This window comes from Mauremys reevesii, linkage group 6 (genome assembly GCF_016161935.1).
Source record: "Mauremys reevesii isolate NIE-2019 linkage group 6, ASM1616193v1, whole genome shotgun sequence".
In the NCBI taxonomy this organism is placed as follows: domain Eukaryota; kingdom Metazoa; phylum Chordata; order Testudines; family Geoemydidae; genus Mauremys; species Mauremys reevesii.
In genome coordinates, this window is record NC_052628.1 from 4,407,797 (window position 1) to 4,434,223 (window position 26,427).

The 26,427-nt window shown below is 44.6% G+C and overlaps 1 protein-coding gene across 3 annotated transcripts in view; it reads right to left on the reverse strand.

The window, feature by feature from the left end:
* Nucleotides 1–26,427, reverse strand: part of DNAI1 (dynein axonemal intermediate chain 1) — a 305,324-nt gene that overhangs the window by 256,231 nt on the left and 22,666 nt on the right. For all 3 annotated transcript variants that reach the window (XM_039543627.1, XM_039543625.1, XM_039543628.1), the window contains exons 2-9: nt 24,042–24,116; nt 20,378–20,476; nt 18,368–18,448; nt 13,914–14,040; nt 11,553–11,632; nt 10,040–10,165; nt 7,667–7,726; nt 2,761–2,895 (exon numbers count right to left, since the gene is read on the reverse strand). In XM_039543627.1, coding sequence (XP_039399561.1) covers nt 2,761–2,895; nt 7,667–7,726; nt 10,040–10,165; nt 11,553–11,632; nt 13,914–14,040; nt 18,368–18,448; nt 20,378–20,476; nt 24,042–24,116 — 783 coding nt within the window. The remainder of the gene's footprint in view (nt 1–2,760; nt 2,896–7,666; nt 7,727–10,039; nt 10,166–11,552; nt 11,633–13,913; nt 14,041–18,367; nt 18,449–20,377; nt 20,477–24,041; nt 24,117–26,427) is intronic.

Below are 26,427 nucleotides of genomic sequence, written 5' to 3' on the forward strand. Positions count from 1 at the left end.
GCCCCAGGCTCAGCCTGGAGCCCCCTCCCACACTCTGAACCCCACAGCCCCAGCCCAGAGCCTGCATCCCCTCCCAAACCCAAAACCCTACCCCAGCCTGGTGAAAGTGAGTGAGGGTGGAGGAGGGTGAGCAGTGAAGGGAGGGGGAATGGAGGGAGCAGGGCAGGGTAGATCCTGGGTTGAACTTAAATTCAAAAAGTGATCTTGTGCGTTAAAAGGTTGGACACCACTGGTGTACACACTTCCTCTCTCCCAAGGGTTCATGAAACATTGACATTAAATAGGTATTAACAACTCCCCACCCAAAGTTTTAAACAGTCTGATTAAAAATCCCTCCTACTCTTGTAATACACTCAGGGTTGACTGGGTCACACCTACAGGTTGATGAGCCTGCTATAGTTTAGCTAACAGAGATTGGTTTTATAGCTGGGGCAGTAGTAGCTCATGTGTTGAGGTACCTGGTTCAATTCCCACTGCTAACAACCCACCCAGGGGTACAGTGTATTCTCTCAAATGCTTGATTTTCATTCTCCTGACTCATGTGATGTCACCACTTCATTTGTACTCTATCCACCAGAGTCTTTCAGACAGGATGGGACCCGAATCTCTAATGTACACACCAAGCAGAAAATCCCCTCATGCCTCCTGCCTTTTTGAGAAAAAGCTTTCAGGCTTTCTTTATGCATCATAAAGGAGAAAATATGGGTGGAACCCCAATTTTTTCTCCTTTGTAAGTCACTTCTACTGCAAAGCCTACAAATAGTGGGTCAACCCAGATCATTTTCTTTCATAATACCTTTTAATCATTTACAGATGCTTCAGTTTGTGGGTATCCAACTTAAGACGGGTGGAAAAGACCTGATTTTCAAAGGGCGGATGCTCAGTACTTTTTGAAAATCAGGTCCTTCTCATTAGGGCATGGCTGAGAGCAAGCGGACAGACGCTTAACCCAGAGATGAATGAGATGATGATGATGATGATGATGATGGGTCAGGAGAAGCAGCTGGAGGAGACGGTGGAGGTAATAGGAGGCCCTTCACCTTAGGGACTATGGCTGCCATTAGTTGCTAGAGTTCACAATTTAGGGGTGATTTTAGACCCCAGATCCTGTTTGACAATCATATTATAACCATAACCCAGTCAGCTTTTCACCATCTGCGTGTGGCCTGGAGGTTGCAACCTTTTCTTTCAGATGCAAACTTTGCCACTGTTATCCATGCTTTTGTCACCTCAGGGTCAGGCTACTGCAGTGTGCTCTACAAGGGACACTTTAAACCACTCCGGGCAGGTGCATCGATGCAGCTGCGCTGCTGTAGCACTTAAGTGAAGATGCTCCTACACCAACGGGAGAGCATCTCTTATCAGTGTAGTTAACCCTCTAGAGGCGGTAGCTATGCCGAAGGGAGAAGTTTCCCACCAACATAGTGCTGTGTACACCAGGGGTTTGGTCGATATAACTACGTCGCTCAAGGGGGTGGATTTTTCATAGCCCTGAGTGGGACGTAGTTATACCAATATAAGTCTGTCGTGTAGACCTGCCCTCCGATATTGAAGCTATGCACTAGCATACTTGAGGGGCCTCCCGCTCTCCCCAGGCCATAATGGCACAGCCATCAACAGGGTTGTTTGAACTGGATCTCCTTTGTTATAAAAGAGAAGGGGCAGCGGGAAGGGCATTCTCTGCGAGGGCTCCGGGATTCTGGAACTTGCTCCCTGAGATCTGAAACAGCCCAGATGTGGCAACTCTCTGGGGACGCTGCAAAATACATCTGTCTGACTAGGTTTCAGAGAGGGCTGAGGTTATGCTTCCCCTAATGATAACTGTGTCAGATGGACCCTTTATAGATAGCTGCCTGGCTGCGCTCCCATTGGAATGATCGTTTTGCTGCTGCTGGGATTTTAATCTATTGTATAATTAGTGAGTGTGCTAGAAAATTAGATTGGCTTAACTACGTCAGTCAGGGGTGTGAAAACTCTACACCCCTGAGCAGTGTAGGTAAACTGACCTAAATCTCTGTGTAGACAGACTTAGCTACTGCTTCCTGGGGAGGTGGATTACCTATGATAACAGAAGAATCCCTCCTGTCGGCGTAGGTAGTGTCTACACGGAAGTGCTACAGTGGCACTATAGAGTTTAGACAAGGCTTTGGGTCGGTCTCTTTTCTATAATTCTACAGTTAAATAAATAATGGAGCTCAAGTTCAATATCCCCAAACTGAGGCAACCCAAATCAATAGTCAGGTTTGAAAATGTAGGTGTATATTTTTAACAATACAAAAATATTAAATTAAAAAACCCCAAGGATGTAATGTAACTTTAATGGACAACAGGTAGCATTTTCAAAAGCACCTGAGTGACTTCCCAAATCCCTTTAAAATGTTTTGCAAATCTCAATGAATATTTCTACTGATTTCATCCTGTTCTTCCATATTTGCATCGTCAAACAACATACACAATGATGGAACTGCACAGTAACACGGAGGCACAAACCTCACTCACAGACCAGAATTCACATCAGTGTTCTGGTTGGGCATTTTTTACATTCCCATAAAGGGTACAGCAACTTGAAAATGGAAATTTCACACTGTGCATGTGCAAAAACAATTTCTGAATTTCTCATAGCATCGCTATTTGCTCTCAGAGATGGCTAACCCCCTGGCAAGTTTGAGCTGCTATCATTCAGCCAGGTTGGAGTTATAAATGCACCCTGACTGACCACCAGCTCTGACCAGAATCATGAATTACACATATGGCACGTACCTGAGACTCTAGAGAGGTTAACTTTCTCCCCCTCAGCTTGTCTTCTTTCTTTGCAACCAGGGGTTTTTGCTTCTCTTTCTCCTTCGATTTTTCCAGTTTCTGAAGCTCCTCCACATAGGCATCATAGATCTCCCACTGAGAGAGGCAGAACAAGAGTCAGGACTTCCTGTCTAATCTAATCGGTGACTTTATTCCACTCCAGTAAACAAACATAGACCAGTATGCCAGACATCAACACATTCAAAAGATACCACAGTTTTTACCCCAGAAACACTTCCACTGAAATGAGTTTGAAGTCAATGGGCATTTTGCCTGTATACAGACTGCAGGATTGAGCCCTGGGATTTTTAAAGCCCCGCTTCCCCAGGCAACTAACAGAAGTTACTAGATCACAGGCCCTGGTTCTCATGGGGGACTTCAATCACCCTGATATCTGCTGGGAGAGCAACACAGCAGTGCACAGACAATCCAGGAAGTTTTTGGAAAGTGTAGGGGACAATTTCCTGGTACAAGTGCTGGAGGAACCAACTAGGGGCAGAGCTCTTCTTGACCTGCTGCTCACAAACAGGGAAGAATTAGTAGGGGAAGCTAAAGTGGATGGGAACCTGGGAGGCAGTGACCATGAGATGGTCGAGTTCAGGATCCTGGCATAAGGAAGAAAGGAGAGCAGCAGAATATGGACCCTGGACTTCAGAAAAGCAGACTTTGACTCCCTCAGGGAACTGATGGGCAGGATCCCGTGGGAGAATAACATGAGGGGGAAAGGAGTCCAGGAGAGCTGGCTGTATTTTAAAGAATCATTATTGAGGCTGCAGGAACAAACCATCCCGATGGGTAGAAAGAATAGTAAATATGGCAGGCGACCACCTTGGCTTAACAGTGAAATCCTTGCTGATCTTAAACACAGAAAAGAAGCTTACAAGAAGTGGAAGCTAGGACAAATGACCAGGGAGGAGTAAAAAAATATTGCTCAGGCATGCAGGAATGAAATCAAGAAGGCCAAATCACAACTGGAGCTGCAGCTAGCTAGGGATGTTATGAGTAACAAGAAGGGTTTCTACAGGTATGTTAGCAACAAAAAGAAGGTCAAGGAAAGTGTGGGCCCCTTATTGAATGGGGGAGGCAACCTAGTGACAGAGGATGTGGAAAAAGCTAATGTACTCAATGCCTTTTTTGCCTCCGTCTTCACGAACAAGGTCAGCTCCCAGACTGCTGCACTGGGCAGCACAATATGGGGAGGAAGGGACCAGCCCTCTGTGGAGAAAGAAGTGGTTCAAGACTATTTAGAAAAGCTGGACGAGCACAAGTCCATGAGACCGCATGCACTGCATCAAAGGGTGCTAAAAGTGTTGGCTGATGTGATTGCAGAGCCACTGGTCATTATCTTTGAAAACTCATGGCAATCGGGGGAGGACCCAAATGACTGGGAAAAGGCTAATGTAATGCCCATCTTTTAAAAAGGGAAGAAGGAGAATCCAGGGAACTACAGGCCAGTCTGTCTCACCTCAGTCCCTGGAAAAATCATGGAGCACGTCCTCAAGGAATCAATTTTGAAGCACTTCGAGGAGAGGAAAGTGATCAGGAACAGTCAGCATGGATTCACCAAGGGCAAGTCATGCCTGACTAACCTATTGCCTTCTATGATGAGATAACTGGCTCTGTGGATGAGGGGAAAGCAGTGGACATGTTATTCCTTGACTTTACCTACTCTTTTGATACGGTCTCCCACAGCATTCTTGCCATCAAGTTAAAGAAGTATGGGTTGGATGAATGGACTATAAGGTGGATAGAAAGCTGGCTAGATCGTCGGGCTGAACGGGTAGTGATCAATGGCTCCATGTCTAGTTGGCAGATGGTATCAAGCAGAGTGCCCCAAGGGTCAGTTCAATATCTTCATTAATGATCTGGAGGATGGCGTGGATTGTACCCTTAGCAAGTTTGCAGATGACACTAAACTGGGAGGAGTGGTAGAGAAGCTGGATATGAGTCAACAGTGTGCCCTCGTTGCCAAGAAGGCTAATGGCATTTTGGGGGCTATATATATAAGAGCATTGCCAGCATATCGAGGGACGTGATCATTCTCCTCTATTCAGCATTGGTGAGGCCTCATCTGGAGTGCTGTGTCCAGTTTTTGGCCCCACATTACAAGAAGGATGTGGAAAAATTGGAAAGAGTCCAGGGGAGGGCAACAAAAATGATTAGGAGGCTGGAGCACATGACTTATGAGGAGATGCTGAGGGAACTGGGTTTATTTAGTCTGCAGAAGAGAAGAATGAGGGGGGATTTAATAGCTGCTTTCAACTACCTGAAAGGGAGTTCCCAAGAGGATGGATCTAGACTGTTCTCAGTGGTAAAAGATGACAGAACAGGAATAATGGTCTCAAGTTGCAGTGGGGGAGGTTTAAGTTGGATATTAGGAAAAACTTTCTCACTAGGAGGGTGGTGAAGCACTGGAATGGGTTCCCTAGGGAGGTGGTGGAATCTCCTTCCTTAGAGGTTTTTAAGGTCAGGCTTGACAAAGCCCTGGCTGGGCTGATTTAGTTGGGGATTGGTCCTGCTTTGAGCAGGGGGTTGGACTAAATGACCTCCTGAGGTCCCTTCCAACCCTGATAGTCTATGATTCTATGATTTCTTCTGTCACCCTAGCTTGGGATAACTCATCAGTGTTTAATAGATGGAACAAGCACATTAAGCAGTTGCTTCTGAGGTAATTTATAGTGTTGCATTAAAAAACTCAATTGTAGCTGCTTAGCAACCTTCAACTTGGAGCCTGACCCTGCAGTCAATAACCAGGTGAAACATGCAAATGGCTTCACACCTACTGCCATGCATTGCTGCCCCACAAGCCTGGAATGTCTTCTCCAAATGGATCCAGGAGGACATTTTTTTCTGCTTGGGATTATTCATGGAGTGCTGTATAGAAGATGTGACTTTACGACCATTTGAACGGCAAGATTCTGGCCCTGATATGCTTACAATCTAATTCAGACAGACCAAATGGATAATACTTCAAACACAAAATGGAAGAGACAACATTGGAATGAAGATGGGCAGCAGAATGTATATTAGTCAGGGGTTGTAAGGAAGAGAGGGTGCGGGGGAAGGGGAAGAAGTTGAAGGATATTCCAAATCTTTGGGGCTGTATAGAAAAGTCACATGCAGGCAAGAGCAGGAGAGGGGGAAGAAAGGAACAGTTAAGAGAGAAGAGCAAGGAGAGGATAGAGAGCAAAGGGAAGAAAGAAGAACTGAGAAAGTGAGTAGTTCAAATCCATTTCATTTCACAAGAGGTTAGAAAAATTAAGCAGAAACTTTCCCCCCTAATTTTCAGCATCTTAATCTAAAATCTCAGCTGTGGTTTGATTAATTTGACAGTTCTGTTCTCTCAATCTCCCAGGCAGTCGCATTATCAGAAAATGGTCAGAAGAGAACTCCTCCAGCCTGTGACAGATGAGCACTTTGTACATCACGCTAATTATATGCTCTGATCTCCAGTTAAGGAATAATCTGGGGCAATGTTTTTCAGCATAACAAAGGTGCATTTTCCCTTCCCCATACCACACTGCTACATTAGAGGTTTTTTCAGTTAATGTAGTTAAATTAATACTTTGTCCTGTGCTCTGTTGTGTCTCCAGTACAATGGACAAATCAGCACAGACTGGGCCAGCTGTCAGATATCAGTAACAATCACAAATAGACCATTAGGCTTCTATGAAACAATCAGTGAAACTGGCTGGATTCCATACTCCACGAAAGCATTGGTGAATTTCAGGTGTAAAAAAAGTTAACAATATTTATTTTTTCAAAATGCTTTTTAAAGAGACAGAGAAAATACTGTACAACAAATTGGGGACAGCTCTTTACTTGGTGTAAACTGGTGTAGCCTCATCACCTGTAGTGAAGCTACGTCAATTTACACAGACTGCAAGTCTGGCCCACCGTGTTTTTTTACTGCATTTCTTATTGCATTTGACTCCAGGCATTACAAAAAATTGTTGCTTCCTCTCCTAGATGGCTTAGACAATGGATGGAAAAAACCCACAATCTTGCACTTTGCAAATGTTTGTAAACTCCATGGAAAACTCCCCGGAATAGGAAGCAAATCTTTGCAGTTCCATACACTAGATGTTCCTTTAAGACTTCCTGGAGGGGAGGTCGGCCAGGCTGGCTCATAGTTAATAAGTGGGATGATAATTAGTTGGACATAGGACCTCTGAGACTTGCTCTTCGGGAGAATAGTCCTTCACTCTTTAGGAGTAATGCAGGGGATGAGAGCCTTGGTTAGCAGTGCCACACTTCTTTTTTCTTGTCACTTCCATATTTGGTATCAGCAACTTCTACAGCCTTCTTCCAAAACTCATAAACATATGCCTGGCTGTTGTGCAAATTGGTCTCTTTAAGGTCTGCTGATATCTAGTCCATGTACTATGTCTTTGCCCTCCCCCCTTTGGTCATCTTCCACCTGAGATCATTGCAAGGGCCATCCTCCCAATCCAGCTCTCAGGTCTCCAATAGGCACATCCACACCAGCATAGCCTAACCTCTGTCAATTTGTCTTCAGTTGGGGGCAACCCGCATTAGGCCCCTCATAACCTCATTTTGTTTCCTGTTACAGTGCCACACACAGGTATATTAATAATTCTATTCTGTTAGGTCTTGGTTCCAGACCTGGGCCCACCACCGTAATATCTGAGTGCCTTCCACTGTTAAAAACACATACAGGATTACTTACATCACCATGTTTTCAACCTCCAGTTCCTTATCCCACTCCCTTAAAGATACAGTAAAAACTTACAAAAAGGGAAAGGGACAAGGTGAGGGAGGTACTATCTTTTATTGCACCAACTTGATTTCCTGGGACTGACACACATACAGCTACACTGCATACAACAAAAGGAAAAGGGTTTACCTGGTTAGCAGTGGCAGAAAAGGTTGCTCTAGGTGGAGGCTCCATTTGACATGCTCTTTCCTAAAAAATAATATAAATGAAAGTGAATCTATAAGTGACTACAGTCGTGAAAATCCCCATCTCCTTTGGCAGAAGCTTTGTTCCCTAGAAGAGTCCAGCTTCTAGTGGAAGCAGCCTAGAGTTTTTCATTTACCAAGCAGGGGGAGTGATCATGGTGTTGCATTTGTAAAGCAACTGTCATCCAGATGGATCCCAAAGTGCTATATAAATGTTTCTAAGTGATGATTCCAACACTAGAGAGAGAGCTAGGTGGAACACGGACTTTCCATTCTGTGGGAGATTCCAAGATTTTGACGTTTGGTTTTGTCCCAAATTGGGATGAAAAGTCAAAATCTTGGAATTTTTCACAAAATTAAATAGTCTGAATATTTCATTTTGACCAAATATGTTGTTAAGGTCAAAGCATTCATTCCAACTTTCTCATTTTGACTATTATATTATATTTCATAAAAGCTGAAGTGTTTCAACCTTTGTATTTTTATATTATAAATAACAAAATATAAAGTCAAGGTCAAAACAAAATGTTGTGATAATTCCCCCATCAAACATTTCAATGAAATTGGTACATTCCCACAAAACATTTAAATTTCATCAAATCAACATTTTCTGGCAGAAAACTGTTCAGTCGGAAAATGTTTCAGCAACTCCATATATATATCACTTCACTGACCCCTGAGGTGCAGCAGTCTCTGGGATGGAATGTGGCACATCTTTAACAGCAGCACTACACAATGGTTTAAGGGCCACATGCTTTTAAATACACCCAAGCAAATCCCATTATTATCTATGGAACTCCACATATTTAGCTGAGAACAGAATTTGGTTCTAAAACAAAAAATAAAGAATTCTGTGTTCATGTAAAACTACAGGGGCATTTTAGTTCAGGAGAATACAATTACTCAAGCGAGCTAAGACACAAGAGTTAATACCCCTCCTCTTTTAAAACATGTCATGAGATCTTCAATAACCACAAGTGGTCAGGAGCGTGGGTTGACATTGGTTTTAAAAGGCAGCATTTTCCAGCATCACAGGACCCCTTAGCACTGTCCTAGAACATCAGTTCAGTACTGACTCCGAGGAAAGAGCATGATCCAAATCATCAGCACTAATTCCTGCAGCCCCTTGATTTTCCTCATTGGCTAGGCCAGGTTGGGAGACCAATGAGATCTAAAGGGAACACACCTCAGCTGGAAAGACTGCAGGAACTTGAGCTGTGGGACTTCAGGGAAAGGGAGGGAAATTTCTCCCTGCAACAAGTATCTTGAACTCAAAGGAAAGTTTGGTTTGACCTCCTCGCTGGGTCAAACACCACATTCACGGTGATCAGCTAGGAAGGGTTCTGTGGGCCATCTACACGCAAGCTGGAGGTGTAATTTCCAGCTCAGGTAGACATACACATGCTAGCTGTGATTGAGCTAGTGTGCTAAAAAGAGAAGTGTAGCCGCAACAGCACAGGTGGTGGGATGAGCTAACCACCCTGAGCACCCACTCAGGCATCTAGTGCATCTTTTTTTTTAATTTTTATTTTTTTGCAGCCACACTTCTACTTTAGTGCGCTACCAGTCAAAGTTCATATGCATATGTCTATCTGAGCTGGACATACCCCTAGAGACACACCCATTGGGAAAGACTGTGCCCTCAGCACAAAAGGCATTTCAGAACCTTAGGACTCAAATCTGTATTGATCTTCTGTCATGGCAAGAGCAAACACATGCACTGTGCAGAGAGGGGGAGAGCTGATGTAAAGCAGCAGCAGAGAACATCTATCATTATTAAGTAGCTTGCATTAGCAAAGTATCTGAGCACCTCACCAACTTTAATGTATTTAGCTCCCCCAACACACCAGCGAGGAGGGAAGTGCTTTTCTATCCCTAGTTTACAGATGGAAAATCAAGGCACAAGGTCATACAGGAAGTCTGTGGGGTAAAGCGGACATGAACCCAGATCTCCCAAGTCCTAGGCTAGTGCCAAAACTACTGGACCATCCTTCCTTTTCTGGTATTAGGGAAACAAGTATAAAAATGTTACACCCAAGCATGTGTGTGAGGCTGAAATTTCACTACCTAGATTTTCAAAGGCCTCAGACCCCTCTGACAGAACATAAGAGAATCCATCTGGTGAATATTACTCTGTATCATCATCTTCCCCATCCCAAATGTTTTAGGTATGATTAGTTAAGGTTCTTTTCCCCACTAATATTAGCAGTGATTCCAGGAGATGACACAGACAAGCATTCTGGACTTCAGTCACAAAGGAAGGATTTTACTAACACATGCTTGTGTATCACCAAAAGAGACAGCAGTGGCAGCATACCCTCACGGGGTTGTTCAAAGTCTGTGAAGCTCTCTCACAAAAGTTGAACTGGTTGGTGAGCTTCTGTTCCTTCATCGAATGGGGAGGAGGTTCTTCCCCTTCACCTGCTTCTTCTGCTGATGCAGCCTAGAGAAGAATAAAGCAATGCTTAATTGAGAACTGAAGTAGATCAGAGATCTTTCTTCAACTTCAAAATGCCTATCCCTTGGACCGCTGGACTTCTGGTACTTAGCAAAGGAAACCTGTTACTCAGGGTCTAGGGCCACCATTGGTGAGATGGGTGTGGGATTTGGAGATCACCCTCAGCCACTCTCTAAACACAGAGATCCAAGTTGCAAGAATGGTTGGGTGTGGCTGTTACCACCACTAACTCATTTGGAAAAGTCCACACAATTCTCCTACCTATGGACATCTCCATGGTCCTCATGGATTTGTCAAATCTAAGGTGGGCTACTGTAATGCTCTCCTAATTACGATCCATCTGAAACTGATCTAGAGGTTTTAACAGTTGCAGAAAGTGACTACTCGCCTGCTCTTCTGAATAGAATAGAGTGAGTTAGTTACATCCACTCCTCGTGATCTTCACTGGCTATTGGATACCCAGCGACATAATTCAAAGGCCTTTGATCTCATATATTTAGCTCTTTATAATCCTAGCTTCCTATTACTTCCATAATTGCCTGTATCCCCCTCTCAGGCATTTAAAGTCACCTGAAATTAGTCCACTCTTGGTTCCTAGGTTCAGTACTGACTGGGCAAGGAGTGAACTTCCTACTGTATTGTCCCTCCCTCACTGGCTGCCTTTAGGTCATGCCACCAATCTCAGTTATTTCAGCTGCCTTATGTTTGATCCTTTCACACCTTCACGCTTGCTTTTGCCTCAGTTACACTGTTTCTGTTTCTCTCATGAAGCCAGGAAACGATCCTGTTGCAGGTGGCTTACTTGACTCTTGCAGGATTTGGCCTGTATTTTATATGGCTGTCTGGTTCTTGTGTCATTTTATTTGTATTATTTTTCGTTGCACAGCACTTAGATGCCTTGCAATAGGCACCTTATAAATGGATGAAATAAATAAGTATTGTAGTAGTAGAAAACAATGGCCTCCAAACTTGCTCAGCTCTGATTCACATCAGCAATTGGCTAGTAACCCAGGGGCCACACGTCATGTGTACGAAATGGAACTGATTACAACTGCTTTCCAGCTTGAATACAGAAGTGCTGTCCACAGAGACGGGTCCCAGCAAACCTTACTTCATCTGGATGGAGCATCTGGCTCAAGATAAAACATTGTATGCGGGCATCTTTCATCTCCATGGGCAGCACCTCCATATTAAAGAATAGGTTGGCTGCAGACAGCCTTGCAGAATACATGGAGGTTGCATCAGAGATAAAGCAAGCAAGCCTGGAGTTTCCTCTGGTGATGCTGCTTACGCCAAAGACACGTACAAACTGAGCTTAGAATCTAATATTTAAAATCATATTGACAGCTCGCAGTTGGCTGTGAAGCATTACCGGAATATCTTCTTTGCTTCCTTCTTCTTTAACCTCTGCCTCTTCAACTGCTATCACTGTGGACTCAACAGGAGCCAGTTCTGACAATAACACAGGTATGTTAATCATCTCTAGCTAACAGACACCTTTATGTGTTGCAGACACTTTCCATTTTCCACAATTTGAATACAAAAATACTACACCCTTTTATCTCCGAAACACTCTACAAACCCTAGCGTATTAGTCATCACAGTTCCCTGCCAGTCAAGTAAGTCAGTATTACTGTCCCCAGTTTACAGAGGACTGACCTAATGAGGTGAGTCGGCTCATTCAAAGCCACAGAGAGAGTCAGGGCCACTGCTAGAAAGAGGTTGCAGCAGTTCCAATTCCCTGGCTGAATTCAGATCACATCTCACTTAACTCTCTGATTTGGGCTGCATCCTTTTAGGAAACACTTTCTCTACACTACAAAAATGACTATGTTTAAACATGGCTGTGAAGAATGGCTGTGGCCAAATTATGTTAATATGGGTCACGTGTGGACAGGAAAAAAATGTAATAAGCATGTTAGCGAAGCATGTCTTAGTCCAGGTATCTAGCTCTATCCATCTGAACTCTCACTGGTTGTGGAGACCATGGTGGAGACCAAGCCTATCCATCCAACAACCTATTCTTCTTCCAAATAGACTCCTACAGCCTAATCTGACATCCCAAATGTGCTGCTACAGATGCGAGGATGAACACACTCATGGCATTGAAGATTCTATTTACATATAGATTTACTCTAAATCCTGGTAGAAATTTCAACACTGATGCAAAGAAAGGAGCATAAACTCCAGAGAACCACAGGTAACTAAGAGTCTCAGGAGCTTGCAAGATAGCACCCTTGGGCCTGGCAGCTGCCACATTAGAAGGGCACATATCCATGGCCAGTTCTAGTCTTTCAGTTAATTCTGACCATCAGCAGTCCTCTGTTCCACTGATCAGACAATTTTAAGAGACAGCAGAAATGTTAGGGTCTCCGTAAAAAATTCCATTGCCCAGCATGGAACATGAATGCCGAATTACTTGGTGGCATACTTTTCGAGACCCTGAATTATGGCATACTTTTCGAGACCCTGAAAATCTCAGTGAATGAGATTTTCAAAGCAATCTAAGGCTATGTCTACACTACAGAGTTTTGTCAACAAAAGTTATTCTTAAAGTGCTGTAATTAAACTGCTGTTGCATGTCCACACTATGCTCCTTGGGTCGGCAGAGCACATCCACACTAGCAGCTCTTGCATCAACACAGACAGCAGTGCACTGTGGATAGCTATCCCACTGTGCAACTGGCTGCAGGGTGCTTTTGCAATGCCTCATGGGGCAGGTACAGCATCACATGATGCAGGTTTCTCAATCCCATCGTTCCATGGGCATCTTACTAGATCGCCAACTGCTTTCAACTGAAGTGTGTGTGGTGGGCAGAGTGTGTGACAGGGAGCGTGGGTGAGGGGAAGAGACAGAAACACACGTGTTGGGGATGTTTGTGTTGGGGGAGGGTGTGTCAGCATGCTGTCTCTTTAAGTTCAGACAGTAGCTTGAGCAGTCTCTCCACCCCCTCTCCTGCCCCCCAGCAAGTGGGGGGGGGTGGGAGGGAGGAGAGCAACATTCCACATTAATGGTTCTGTGATTCCCTCCCTAGTTCTCTGACAGCCTCCTCAGCTACCAGGAGCAGCATCCTCAGCAGCTCTGTGAGCTCTCCATGCTGAGGAATGTCAAAGCTTCCCCGAGCTTTAAAAGGGGAAGGGCACATGCCTGTGTAGCTAGATGCAGGGCAGCAGAGTTCAAAATAGCGAGCAGAGCGGTCACAGTGGGCATTGTGGGATACTGGGGGAGGCCAGTTATGAGGACATAATGAACAGCTGTGTCTACACTGACGGCTTTGCTGCTTTAAATTTTCCACAAAAAGCTTATGCCTCTCTTTGAGGTGGTTTTATTTTGTCCGCAAAACACCAGAGTTTTGCCACCAAAAGTAGCTTTGTAGTGTGCTCACCTCCACTGTTTGGTCAGCAAATGGCAGTTTTTGCTAACAAAAATGTGTAGTGTAGACAAGGCGTAAGGGCTTAGACACGTATCTCCTATTAATTTCAGAGGAAGATTGTGTAAATCCCCTGGAGTGTTTTGAAAAACTTAGCTCCTTGTATTAGCACACACCTGGCTTGCAGCCTGTCAGAAGTGGCAAATACACCGTTTGTGTTATAAACAGTATTTCTCTGCAAAGAAGACTTCTAGCAGAAATAAGTGCTGCTCCATTCCTGGGCCTCAGATTGCAGCATGCTCGCTGTCACACACAGAATAAACTACACCAGCGCTTACTGATTCAGTGTCCCAAAAACCTACCTGGTTCCAAGCCTATTTTGGCACTCTGCCGTCTGCCTTCGTCCGAGTCTCTGAGTAACAGGTTCCCATCTAAGGAGAAGTGAATGGCCATTTGGTCCACATAGCTTATCGGCTTGTATGCTCGTTCCTGCAGAGGAAGAAGATAAAAAATCAAATCTGGACAGATTAATGATTTTATCAGGAACAATCTTTGCCTGTAGATGGTAAAGCTGACCAGGTTGTATATTGATAAAATGGTTGCATTTGTTATTCACATTTGTCTTCACTGCAGGTTCCAAGCCAACAAGAACCTGAGACTGCTGTTTATGCCTCAAGGTATGCAGGACCACAAATAAACAATGGGGGGCCGGGGGGGGGCAAGCAGGGGAGGGAAAAATCAGGGACATTTCAAGGAATGTTCAAATTGGAGGATTTAGCTCTGATTCAAAAGGATTTTTCCGCTGACTGCAGTGAGTTTTGGATCAAATCCATGGGCCCGTTATGCCAGTTAATCAGTGTTGCCAATTGAAACCTGTGAAGTAAAAGTTGGGGGATGCTATCCCTTTCAGGGTGCATCCTGTCACCATTTTTCCCTAACGCAAACACTGTCAGTGGCTTTCACTTCCCTCATGCTCAGTTTATAGGGTAGAACAAGATCTTCCAACTGCCAGTACGACAGGCTCAAATTAATATCTGAAGATTATGCCAAATTCTCTGCTGCTTCATAGTCAGTAACAATAGGGAACCAAAAAAAACCCCAACACCACAAGATGCATTCTTTGTTGGGGACAGATTAGTCTTCCATCACAATGTTGGGTTCGATGGTGCTGGAAATGGTAACACCTTCCCTAACACCATCACACAAAATGATTAGGACCTGTGGAAAACACACACAGGGCCTGAGTCTCCTGTCACTTACACCGGTGTAAAATTCACGCTCTGAACGGCAACTTGTCTGACCTATGGTAGAGCATGTTCCCAAGTAAGGGCTTGTAATAAGGCAGACCCATGTGGAGCACCCTCCAGCAGCAGGCTGCAGCAGAACAGGTGCAGCTGCCTCAGTTTCCCCCCCTCAGACTCACAGTAATTCTGCACTAGCTTTCTTGCCTCAGTAACGCTCCTCTTTGGGGCAAGTTTGTTACCAACATATGTTCAAATACTCCATAAGAAGAGTCCCAAACATAGTCCATTTCTCACACCCAGTGTATATAGTCCTTAAAATCCCACATCCTCTAGTCCACCAAGATAGCCCATACCACACGCCAGCATCTTCCACCACACCTGGGCCCTTCTACAGTCCTCTCCTGTCCTTTTACCAGGACAGCCACCCTAGCCCTTCCAGGTGGAGTGCAACCTCGCACTTCCTAGTGGGGACCCTCACAGTCTCTCTGCTGGAAGCTCACCCCCACCAGGGGGACATCCCTCACTCCCTCTGGTCTGTTAACCTGCCTCAATAATACCTCTCCTTTGGGCTGGTTTATATGAAAACATAGTGCTTTTACCTATAACCGAAGCCCAAAACAATAGTCCATTTATCACCCCCTGTGCAGATCATCCTTAAAACGTAACAACATCTAGTCCACAGATGTAGCACGTAACACACTGGCATCTTCCACCACATCTAGGCTCTCTCCTTTCCTTCCACCAGGACTGGCTCTCTGGCTTGAGGGGGTCAGCCAGATCTCTCTGCTGTTCTCCTGCTGTCAGCCTTCCCTGGCAACCAACTACAGCTTCCTTCAGGAATCTCCTACAGTCTCCTTTCACCGGCCAGTCTTTCACTCCCATGCAGCTCTCACTTGCCCTGTTCCTGACTAAACCTTCCACTGTCTCAATCTCTCCCCCATTTATATGGCTCAAGTGTTTTCACCCCAAGTGGGGGGCAGCTAATAAGTCACAGGTGCATTGGCCTCTTCCTTCTTAAAGGGATGGTTTCCCCATGGCAGGGCCCTCTACCAGATGGCCAAATCTATGGATGTCAGCAAGAGCAGCACACCAGCTAACTTCAGCTGTTGCAATGATGCAAAGGCTCCAAGGGTCCGTTACACTGCAAGTGAAGGTCTAATTGTTGCACGAGTAGGCGTAGCTTTAATCTAGCTAGCCCAGGTGACAATAGTCATGAAGAGGTGGCAGCATGGGCATCAGCACCAGCAACCAGAGCGCAAGCCTGCTAGGGAGCCTGCGCACATACTCTGATTGTCTAAAACATACCCAATTGCTTGACTACACGTGCAGTTTAATAGTAAAAATGTTCAACAAAGACGAAGTACACCTCTACCCCGATATAACGCTGTCCTCAGGAGCCAAAAAATCTTACCGCGTTATAGGTGAAACCGCGTTATATCGAACTTGCTTTGATCCGCCAGAGTGCACAGCCCCACCCCCCTGGAGCGCTGCTTTACCGCGTTATATCCAAATTCATGTTATATCGGGTCGATTATATCGGGGTAGAGATGTAGTACAATGCAGAGAGAAGACTTATGTACCACTCCTTCTGGGAAGTAGTTTTCTTGAAGTGTGCAGTTCATCTTACACAGCAGGTGTGCTCCTAAGTATGCATTCAAACCCAGCCATATTTATAGCATGGTTGTTTACAAGCTAAAAGCACTCTCTATACATAGGGTGACCAGATGTCCCAATTTTATAGGGACTGTCCCGATAGTTCAGGCTTTTTCTTATATAGAAGCCTATTACACCCCACCTCCTGTCCCGATTTTACACACTTGCTGTTTGGTCACCCTATCTATACATCACTCAAGACTCAAATTCACCCATCAGCTTTTTACCATGTTCTTCTTGTCCCATGATGTACGTTTCTTCTCTTTTTGTTTGGATCCCATATTTCAAGAGCCATGACGGCACAACCCAACCTCTACTAGGACACACGGTTCATGAATCTAGCTTTTAACAGGTTTCATATTTGCTAGTGCCAAAAGCTACATTTAGTTTTGCAGAGTATTGCAGGCTATAGACATAGACATAGATATAAATATAGATATTGTGACATAAGTGAACAGAATTGCGGGAGGAGCATAATACAAGTCACTTGGAATAACTGTTCATATTTTATATAATATATACAATATTTACACCATGCACATAACACCTATTAATGTGTGGGGGGTGTAACACATTGCTAACCTGTGCTGCAACCCATGCTGCTGCGTCTACACTACTATTGTTACCCAGGCTAGCTAGATTAAAGCTAGCACAGGTATGTCTCCCCAGGCGACAATCACACTTTCATACAGAGTAGATGTACCCTAAGACGCAAACCATATAAGGCTTCTGAGATCAATATCAACACCTTAAGTGGCACCCAGAAGCAATAGGAAGCCATTGCAGACTTGAAGCGCTAATGTAACAATGCTCCTTAAAGCAAACACTGCTTTATTCTGCACTAACTGGACTACAGCTCCAAGGGAGGTATCGTAGCCCCACATCGAGCCCACTGCAGTCATTGAGGAGGTCCTGAAGGCATGAATAACTCATCCCCCTGGGTCACATTCTCCTCTCTGTTACACCACAGCCACAACACTGGAGCCAGTGAAATCATGCCAGTGTAATGGAGAGGAAGATGTGGCCCCATATCCACTCCCTGGGGGCCAGATTCTCTGCTCACTAGTTAAATTTCTTTTCTTATATAGAGTAAATATGTGGCCAAATTATCCCTGGCCCTTGCACAGGCGCACAGGAATGAGGCCAGAGAACAAAGTGCCTTCCCAAGCCTTTGAGCTCCCTACTCAAGGGCAAGGGACAATTGAAGTACGGCAGCTGGGACATTGCAGGGACTGCTTCCTCCACGTGCCCCAGGGTGTGCAAACCACCCCAAGGAGGGAGGAGAGGAGGCATGGCCATGACTCCATCCTCCCCTTGCAGAACCCACAGAGCTAGCTGAAGATGCTGAGGGAGTAGGAAGCTCCACACAGATGCAGAATGTGCATGCACCTCCTGCACTGGAAAGCTGAGGGAGGAGGGACTGGACTTCGTAAGGTACAATCCTTCCTGGAGCTTCCCCATGGGTCTCTGCAGCTCAGGCTGCTGACTAATTTCCTCACTTTGGCCCTGAATTGGCGTTGATTGCACAAAACATGTTTTTGAACGCTCATATATTTTCATGAAACTGGAACATGCTATGAAGATATTGAGTTATAAATGCACTACTGACTGTAAAGAATCCTCTCTCTCCTCTCACCACCACTGAATGGAATAATTTATCAGCTGAGATTAGCTGCACTAATTACATTCACTTTCAGAACTTGTTGAGTAACTGCCATCTCGTGTTTCTGCATAGTCAATTATGTTAATGTTTATAGACTTTTATCCTCTGCAAAAGCCCTTGAGGAACTGCTAGTAGTATATGGAAAATAAAGTAAATCCACACTAAAATACAAGTTACCTTGTTATAAATTAAGCTAAGCACAAATCAATAAATGGCACCCACAAGAACCTAGATTTACAGACCATTCGGCGCTTACCTTAAAGCTGTATCGGACAATATTCTGGGGAGCATGTGGATTATTGGCTGTCAGGATGCGTGTAACTTCCTCTTTTAATTCCTTTGGAATGGAAAAACAGAGCCATAAATTCAAGCCCGTTCTTAAAGCTGGAACAGTAACATATAGTATAAAAAGATCTCCAGGTTCCTCAGGCTCATTTCCATTGTGTTCAAGCTGCAATGGACACCTCAGCAAAAGAACAATGGCTGTGGCAAAGTTAGTTCAGAATGTGCCAAGTTAGGGCCCCATCTGGGAACCACTACTGGGCATAATGCTTAGTACCAGGGGTAGCTCCATTCACTTCAAAGGGATTACTTAGAGCAAGTCTACACTTCACGCTGGAGGGGTCAATTCCAGCTTGAGGGGACAAACCTGCGCTAGCTCTGATCACACTTGCATGCTAATCATAGAGCAGAGCTACGGCAGCTATGGTGGTGGGACAGGCTAGCCGCCCGACTACATGCCTAGTGTCTTGGATGTCTATGTACTCAGGGCAGCTAGCCACTCCTGCTGTCCGTGCCACCACCGCTTTTACCATGCTAACATGATCAGAGCTAATGGGGATATGTCTCCTCAAGCTGGAAATTACCCCTCCATCTCAAAGTGTAGGCATACCCCTAGATTCTTTAGTATTATGAGATATTATTTAGACTGTAGTAACACCCACAAAGTGGTAGGCGCTTTCCATACACAGATCCTGCCTTGAAGTGCGTGCAGTCCAAAACAAGCTGTAAACACTAAGCACAGTAGCCAGTGTTTGCAGCATTGGCCCCTTGGTAATAACAGCACCATTTATATAGAAAGTAGGAGGACCTGGGGGGGGAAACGACACATCTTTCTTGTGTTGACCCTATGGAGATCACAGTGCAAAGTATGAAGAACCTAAGGCTGTGTCACTTTTATATGGCCCACCCCTTTGCAGCGGGGATCCCCCTTTGAGCGGAGACTCTGGAGGCAACTGTGGACAGGGATGTTCCTGGCTCTGTGGCTCCATTGGAGCCAGAGGTGAAAGTAAGCCAGTACGGTAAGGTATAGCGTACCGGCAAGAGCCAGTTTGCCATGCCGGACTGGACCGGCTTCCGCGGCAGTGATTTAAAAGGCCCAGGGCTCCAGCTGCAGCAGGAGCCCTGGGCCGTTTAAAGTGCCGCCGGAGCTCTGGCAGCCGGGCTCGGGTGGAGATTTAAATGGCCCAGTGCTCCTGCCACTGCGGGGAGCCCTGGGGCCTTTAAATCCCCGCCGAAGCTCTGGAAGCCGGGCTTGGGCAAGGATTTAAATGGCCCGGTGCTCCTGCCACTGCGGGGAGCCCTGGGGACTTTAAATCCCCACCGGAGCTCCGGCAGCCGGGCTCAGGTGGGGATTTAAAGGGCCTGGAGCTATGCGGCGGCCAGAGCCCCGGGCCCTTTAATTTGCCCCTGAGCCCCGGGGCTCCCAGCCGCCTCTGCAGCTGGTAGCTCCGGGATGATTTAAAGGCCCTGGGGCTCCCAGCCACAGCCGGAGCCCCAGGGCCCTTAAATCTTGCAAGGCCCCGCCTCTTCCGGTTGAAGCCATACCTCTTCCAGTTGAAGCCATGCCCCCTCTCAGGACTCTGGTGTACCGGTAAATCCTTTAAGTTACTTTCACCCCTGATTGGAGGCATGCTGCCAAGAGCAAGGCCAGAGCTCTAGGACCCTCAACACAAAAGGCCCCAGAATCCTGCTGGTCCCTGGGATGCTCAGGGCTTGTTGGTTGACATTATGGGCTGTTCCACCAGGGGAAACCCTGTTCCACCACCCAATGGAAGAACGGGAGAAATCTTCTCAAGGACATTTTCTCTCTTCTAGCCCATTGGCTTCAGAAGGTTCCTTCAGGTTATGCTCTCCAGCTCGTACTGCTGAAGGCAATTTTGTTTTAAACGGCAGAAACAGTGCACTAAAAACTCGGTGAAGTGTTTGCAAGGATTCTGCTTTTGTGTAAACAACTCATGAAAACCCCAAATACTCTTTTACTCACAGCTTCGGTCAACTCAAGTTGGTCTGGGGGTTTGAGTAGAGTTTTTGACAGTGTCCATTCATCTGCCCCCTCTCCCACTTCAGTGGATGCATCTTCATCCTAGCACAGGAGCAACAAACCCATTAATGCACTGAGATGGGGACAGTTCCAGAGCTGTGAGGGGATGGAATTAGGGAAGCAGCTGATCCCAGTCTGACCTCTCTAAATGAAGCTTTGGCCAGGCTTAGCTAACACAGACCTTGTGGGCCTTGAAAGGTGCTGAGTTGCCATAGCTGCCACTGAATGAACCTACAAGGTGCTCAGCACTTCTCAGAATCATAAGAACATAAGAGCGGCCAGACTGGGTCAGACCAAACATCCATCTAGCCCAGTATCCTGTCTGCCGACAGTGGCCAATGCCAGGTTGTTGCCCTGGATTTGAGGGGTGTATATATCCCAGAATGTGATCAAGCTAATTGCAATTATATTATGTGCACTCAGCCACTACGAATTAATGAAATAGAACACCACATATTGGACGGTTAATTTGGAAACAGGCTTTCAGAAGCAAGGTCATAACTACTGGCAGTTTTGCTAATCAGTATGGGAGGAGGGGAAGAAAAAGTAAACAACTGAGAGTGAAAAAAGATATATGGATGGACATCCTTGAGTCTAGATGCCTCTGATAGTAAAAGTTAGGAAAAGCGATGCCTTAGTAGGGGTCACTATGACCTATGTGTTTAGTAGAAGTTAGTTATAAAAAGTTCAGATAACAGAGTGTATTTGGGAGCAGTCCTTGGGAGCTATCCTGGGAGAGGCATTTTCCTGACATATTTACTCCCCAGCAGGAAGGTGTTTGGCCAGCACTGACCTGTCATTGATTACTCAATACAGCCTCAGAATATAGGTAAATATCTGGGATGTTCTAAACCTATTGCTTATGTCTGTGTGTGCTTAAATCTAATAACTGCAGTGTTAGGCAAAAGCATGCTAACTTGCATTTCTCCTTGATCCAACAGAATCGCTGAGTTCCTGATGATTTATTCCTTTCACTGCCTGGCGTGAAATAGTTCAGTTGCCCCTGTTGGGGGTTCTGGTAACCCTGGGTAACAAGGTGCCACAGAGGGAATGAACGGAACAGGAATCATCAAGTGATCCATCCCCGGTCGCTCATTCCCAGCTTCTAGCAAACAGAGGCTAGAGACACCATCTCTGCCCATCCTGGCTAATAGCCATTGAAGGACCAAGCTGGGGGAAGAGGTAGATATGCTGGAGGGTAGAGATAGGGTCCAGAGTGACCTAGACAAATTGGAGGATTGGGCCAAAAGAAATCTGATGAGGTTCAACAAGGACAAGTGCAGAGTCCTGCACTTAGGACGGAAGAATCCCATGCACTGCTACAGGCTGGGGACTGATTGGCTAAGCTGCAGTTCTGCAGAAAAGGACCTGGGGATTACAGTGGACGAGAAGCTAGCTATGAGTCAGCAGTGTGCCCTTGTTGCCAAGAAGGCTCATGGCATATTGGGCGGCATTAGTAGGAGCACTGCCAGCAGATCGAGGGAAGTGATTATTCCTCTCTATTCGGCACTGGTGAGGCCACATCTGGAGTATTGCGTCCAGTTTTGGACCCCCCACTACAGAAGGGATGTGGACAAATTGGAGAGAGTCCAGCGAAGGGCAACAAAAATGATTAGGGGGCTGAGGCACGTGACTTATGAGGAGAGGCTGAGGGAACTGGGCTTGTTTAATCTGCAGAAGAGAAGAGTGAGGGTGAATTTGATAGCAGCCTTCAACTGCCTGAAGGGAGGTTCCAAAGAGGATGGAGCTTGGCTGGTCTCAGTGTTGGTAGATGAAAGAACAATAAACAATGGTCTCAAGTTGCAGGGGGAGAGGTCTAGGTTGGATATTAGGAAACACTATTTCGCTAGGAGGGTGGTGAAGCACTGGAATGGGTTCCCTAGGGAGGTGGTGGATTCTCCATCCTTAGAGGTTTTTAAGACCCGGCTTGACAAAGCCCTGGCTAGGATGATTTAGTTGGGGTTGGTCCTGCTTTGAGCAGGGGGGTGGGACTAGATGACCTCCTGAGGTCCCTTTCAACCCTCATCTTCTGTGATTCTATCCTCCATGAATTTATCTAGTTCTTTTTGAACCCTGATCAGGCCCTTGGTTACTGTCAAAGTTGCTTGTCATGTCTGAAGATCTTTTCTTTCCCTTTTCAAAACAAGAGCAACAGTTTTTTCATTTAATCTTCACAATTTAAAAAATGACAACTCTAGTTCTCTTGCTCATATTACACCCAGTCTCTAAGAGAGCCATATGCAGAACATATTATATTGATGCTCTAAATTGAGACTGCTCAATGGTTCAGTAAAGGACCCAGTAGTTATTTCTAAAATGTTGTTACATAAGCTACACCTAGAAATTATTTCAGATATTAAGATTTAGGGATCATATTTTAGGCAGAGCAACGTTAACCGTTTTTTTGTAAAGGTCAGCAGGCGTTACACCACAGTACAGCAAACATCCTATCTGCATGGCCATGGCACAGAGAGATGCTTTCACTGGGGTACTTGATGGTGTTATTATGTTACATCACTAATAGAAAAGTGATCGCTGCAGGGATTAATTTAAATTCCTTTTCATTACCATTATACTTGCAGAGCACCAAGTCACTGATTAAAGGGTATAACAGCTTGGGGCAGTTTTTCCCCCTTAAATTGGAATGTCTAATGAGTTGAATTTAAAATAAATCAATCTTTCTTTTAAATACAGTTGTCTCAGTTCTATTAAACTATATATCTTAGTCCAGAGATATGCAACCTATGGCCTTAAAGCCATGTACAGAGTCTAAACTTCTCATGCATGCCAGGTCTCTGGCACAGCGACTGCAATAATGATCATATAAATGCTGCCTGCCACACAAGGCAGCAAGGGGAGATAGCTCAGTGGTTTGAGCATTGGCCTGCTAAACCCAGGGTTGTGAGTTCAGTCCTTGAGAGGGCCACTTAGGGATCTAGGACAAAAATCAGTACTTGGTCCTGCTAGTGAAAGCGGGGGGCTGCACTTGATGACCTCTCAAGGTCCCTTCCAGTTCTAGGAGATAGGTATCTCTCCTATTATTATAAGACCCTTGGATCCTGCCCCATCCCTCCAAACAGCCATGAAGATGCTTCAGTGAGACAGGAACACTCACACAAACACCCCAGTTCCATTTGACACTGCGAGCCAAAATACAATCACAGTGTAAGATCCTAATGATGCAGTGTTATGGTTTCTGGGGGTTGCTGCCTCAGTATAAGATTATTATTTGTACAGCACCATAAGAGTACAAAGCACTGTACAATATCTACATATGCCTAGCAATGAGTGATGATAACTGTGGGGTCCATTGAGCATGGCCAGGGAATGCTATGTTGGCTACATGCCATGTACCAAGGAAACTCACCGTTTGCACATTCTAGTTTTCTTGCTTTAGTTTTAATTTCCATTTTATACTCTAATTTGCTGATGTAATTCCCTTCTTAATGAGAGTCTAGAACAACCCTCTATTGCTAAATAAATTTAAATGTCACCAGTTATACCAAGTTGGCCATTATTGAAATGGAATCTACTTTGCTTCTCATGGATGTAGAGAAATGCAGTCACTCAGAAAGTTTGGGATTTGGTGACAAGTTGTGTCTCTTACCCGTTTTTTTGAGGTGCTTTTGGCAGTCCTTGATTGTACCGCCTTAACTACTGGTCCTATTTGTCCACCTTGGCCCTAAAACAAATAAACACAAAATGTAAAACCAATGTAGAAGTTTATAACCACTTTCCTGCTATAACCAAAGCAGAATAAGAACTGAGAAGAGCCCACCAAGGTTTGTTACAATAATAACAACTAATATTTCTATAGCAACTTCATCCAAGGATCCCAGTACATTCTACAAACTGATTCAAAATTCTATATATGAATCATTTCACCCCCCATTGAAAAGTAGCCACTTCTGGACTATAACAAACCAGCAATTTAACAGCACTCAGGAACACTATGTGACAGTTCAGGATAGAAACTGAACAATTCCATGTGAAATTGAAACCAAAGGAGAAATTTAAGACTGGAGAATGTAATTATGAAATTTAGCCAGGTCACCAGTGCTGTTGTTCCTGCTCTTTCAAAAAATATGCCATAGGATCCACAATGGCCAAAAATGCCATTTTAAAAAGTATATTGAATGTATCTAGGGAACAGAACACATCCTGTTTGGCAGGAAGATGGACATGATGACTTTAATATGACTTTCCCATCTCTTATATCTATAATTCCATTATTTGTTAGGGCTCTAGAATAGGAATTCTGCAGACAAATCATTTTAAATGATAACACGTGGCACAGATTATACTAGATCAAGGTTTTCTCCTGAAACTTTCAGTGTTGTTTGCCCTTGCCACAAGATAAGACACTAGAAAGGTCTCAGGGAAGTTTATTCTGGAAAAGGGCAACTCAGAACTATAACGTATGGGCAGATCTATGCATTCCTTTTGTTCAGAAAATGGGGAGTCATGACACAGAGTCCCACTGGTGGCTCACTACTCTGTATCAGCAACTCTCGGCAGGCCGGAAAAACTTACTACACCTAACACATTACTCTCATAGCATTTATCTGTCAAGAATGTTATGGAGATATAAAATGAAAGCTGGTGACACACTGGTCATTACTATCATCGTGAAATATATGTATTAACACTATATGAGGAACTGTGGATACTCCCTGATATTATGCTTTAAAGTCTGTAACCAAGCAAAGGGAGAAACAGGTTTTCTTCCAGACAAGAGGGAGGATAGTTATCTTCCTGTCTCTAACGTAAATTGAGCATTGTGATTCCGAAGACATGGGCAGTTCATTTTCATCCAAGGTAGACAGGAGGAATAAATTAGCAAGAAAATGTGAAATCAGGATGGGAAGATACTGGAGTCTGATCCCCGGGAGTTCATCCTGTCTCTCGTGACAAAGACAATAAACTTTTGGGAATACATGAAACAACAAAAAGACATGTTGGTTTTCCATCATTTAGGGGACAAAGAGGTCAGTGCTCTTTCTATCTTTGAATGGTGGATCCCCTGCCCTGCGGGTGGGTGATGCTGAAAGGTTGTTTTACGTAAGGAACTCATCTTAGTCAAGGATCGTAGCCTGGTAAGTTTTAGTCACTTAAAAGTGTGTTCTACTTTCATTTTATTTGGAACCATTTCTGTCTCTATTATTCTTGCTTAGTATCGCTTAGATCTCAGCTTCTGGTTAATAAACTTCTCTTTCTTTTATCATAAGTATATCTCAGCACTATTATACTAAGCAGAGTGTGAATTCCTGATTACCTGATTAAATCAAACAAGCTGCTGTGCACATTGTCTCTTTAGAGACAGCAGACTTGGTAATTTCTGTGGTTGTCCAGTGACAACGGCTGGATGCTGCAGGGAGACACTTCTAGAGAGTTTGGGAACTGAAGTACATCAAGGGTTAACCTGGGAGGCACAGTTAGAACTAGTAGAATCATGAGGAATCTGTGGGGCTGGCAAACAAACTGGAGTGACTGGGAGTTGCCATTCAGTTTAGCACCAGTGGATCCCGTTTATGCTGAGGCAGTGGGGTAATACGTTGATTTACAGTTCTAGACACCTTGAGAAAGTGTCACAGGCATTTACACCCTTGTTTAATCGGTGATAACTCAACAACTTTAAATTTAATCATATTCCAAAAAAATAATTGTTTTAACTCCATTACGTGCAAAGAGGCTGAGCTATGATTGATGTGACACCTTAACTTTCAGTTTCCTGGCTTTGGCATGATTAAGATCTCAATCATAATATGTCACTTAACAGCATATTTTACATTTAATTTTAAATTACTGGGATAATGTTCTTTTAAAAATTCCGAAGTACCATTGTCTGACTTTCCTTTTTAGCATGCCTGCCAAACGCTGATAGGATTCAAATAACTACAGATACAAAAGAACTTTGCAAGTGTCCTCAGAAAACTCAGCTAACATTTTAATAAAACAAATGAATAATAATAATAAAATAATAATATCGTGCA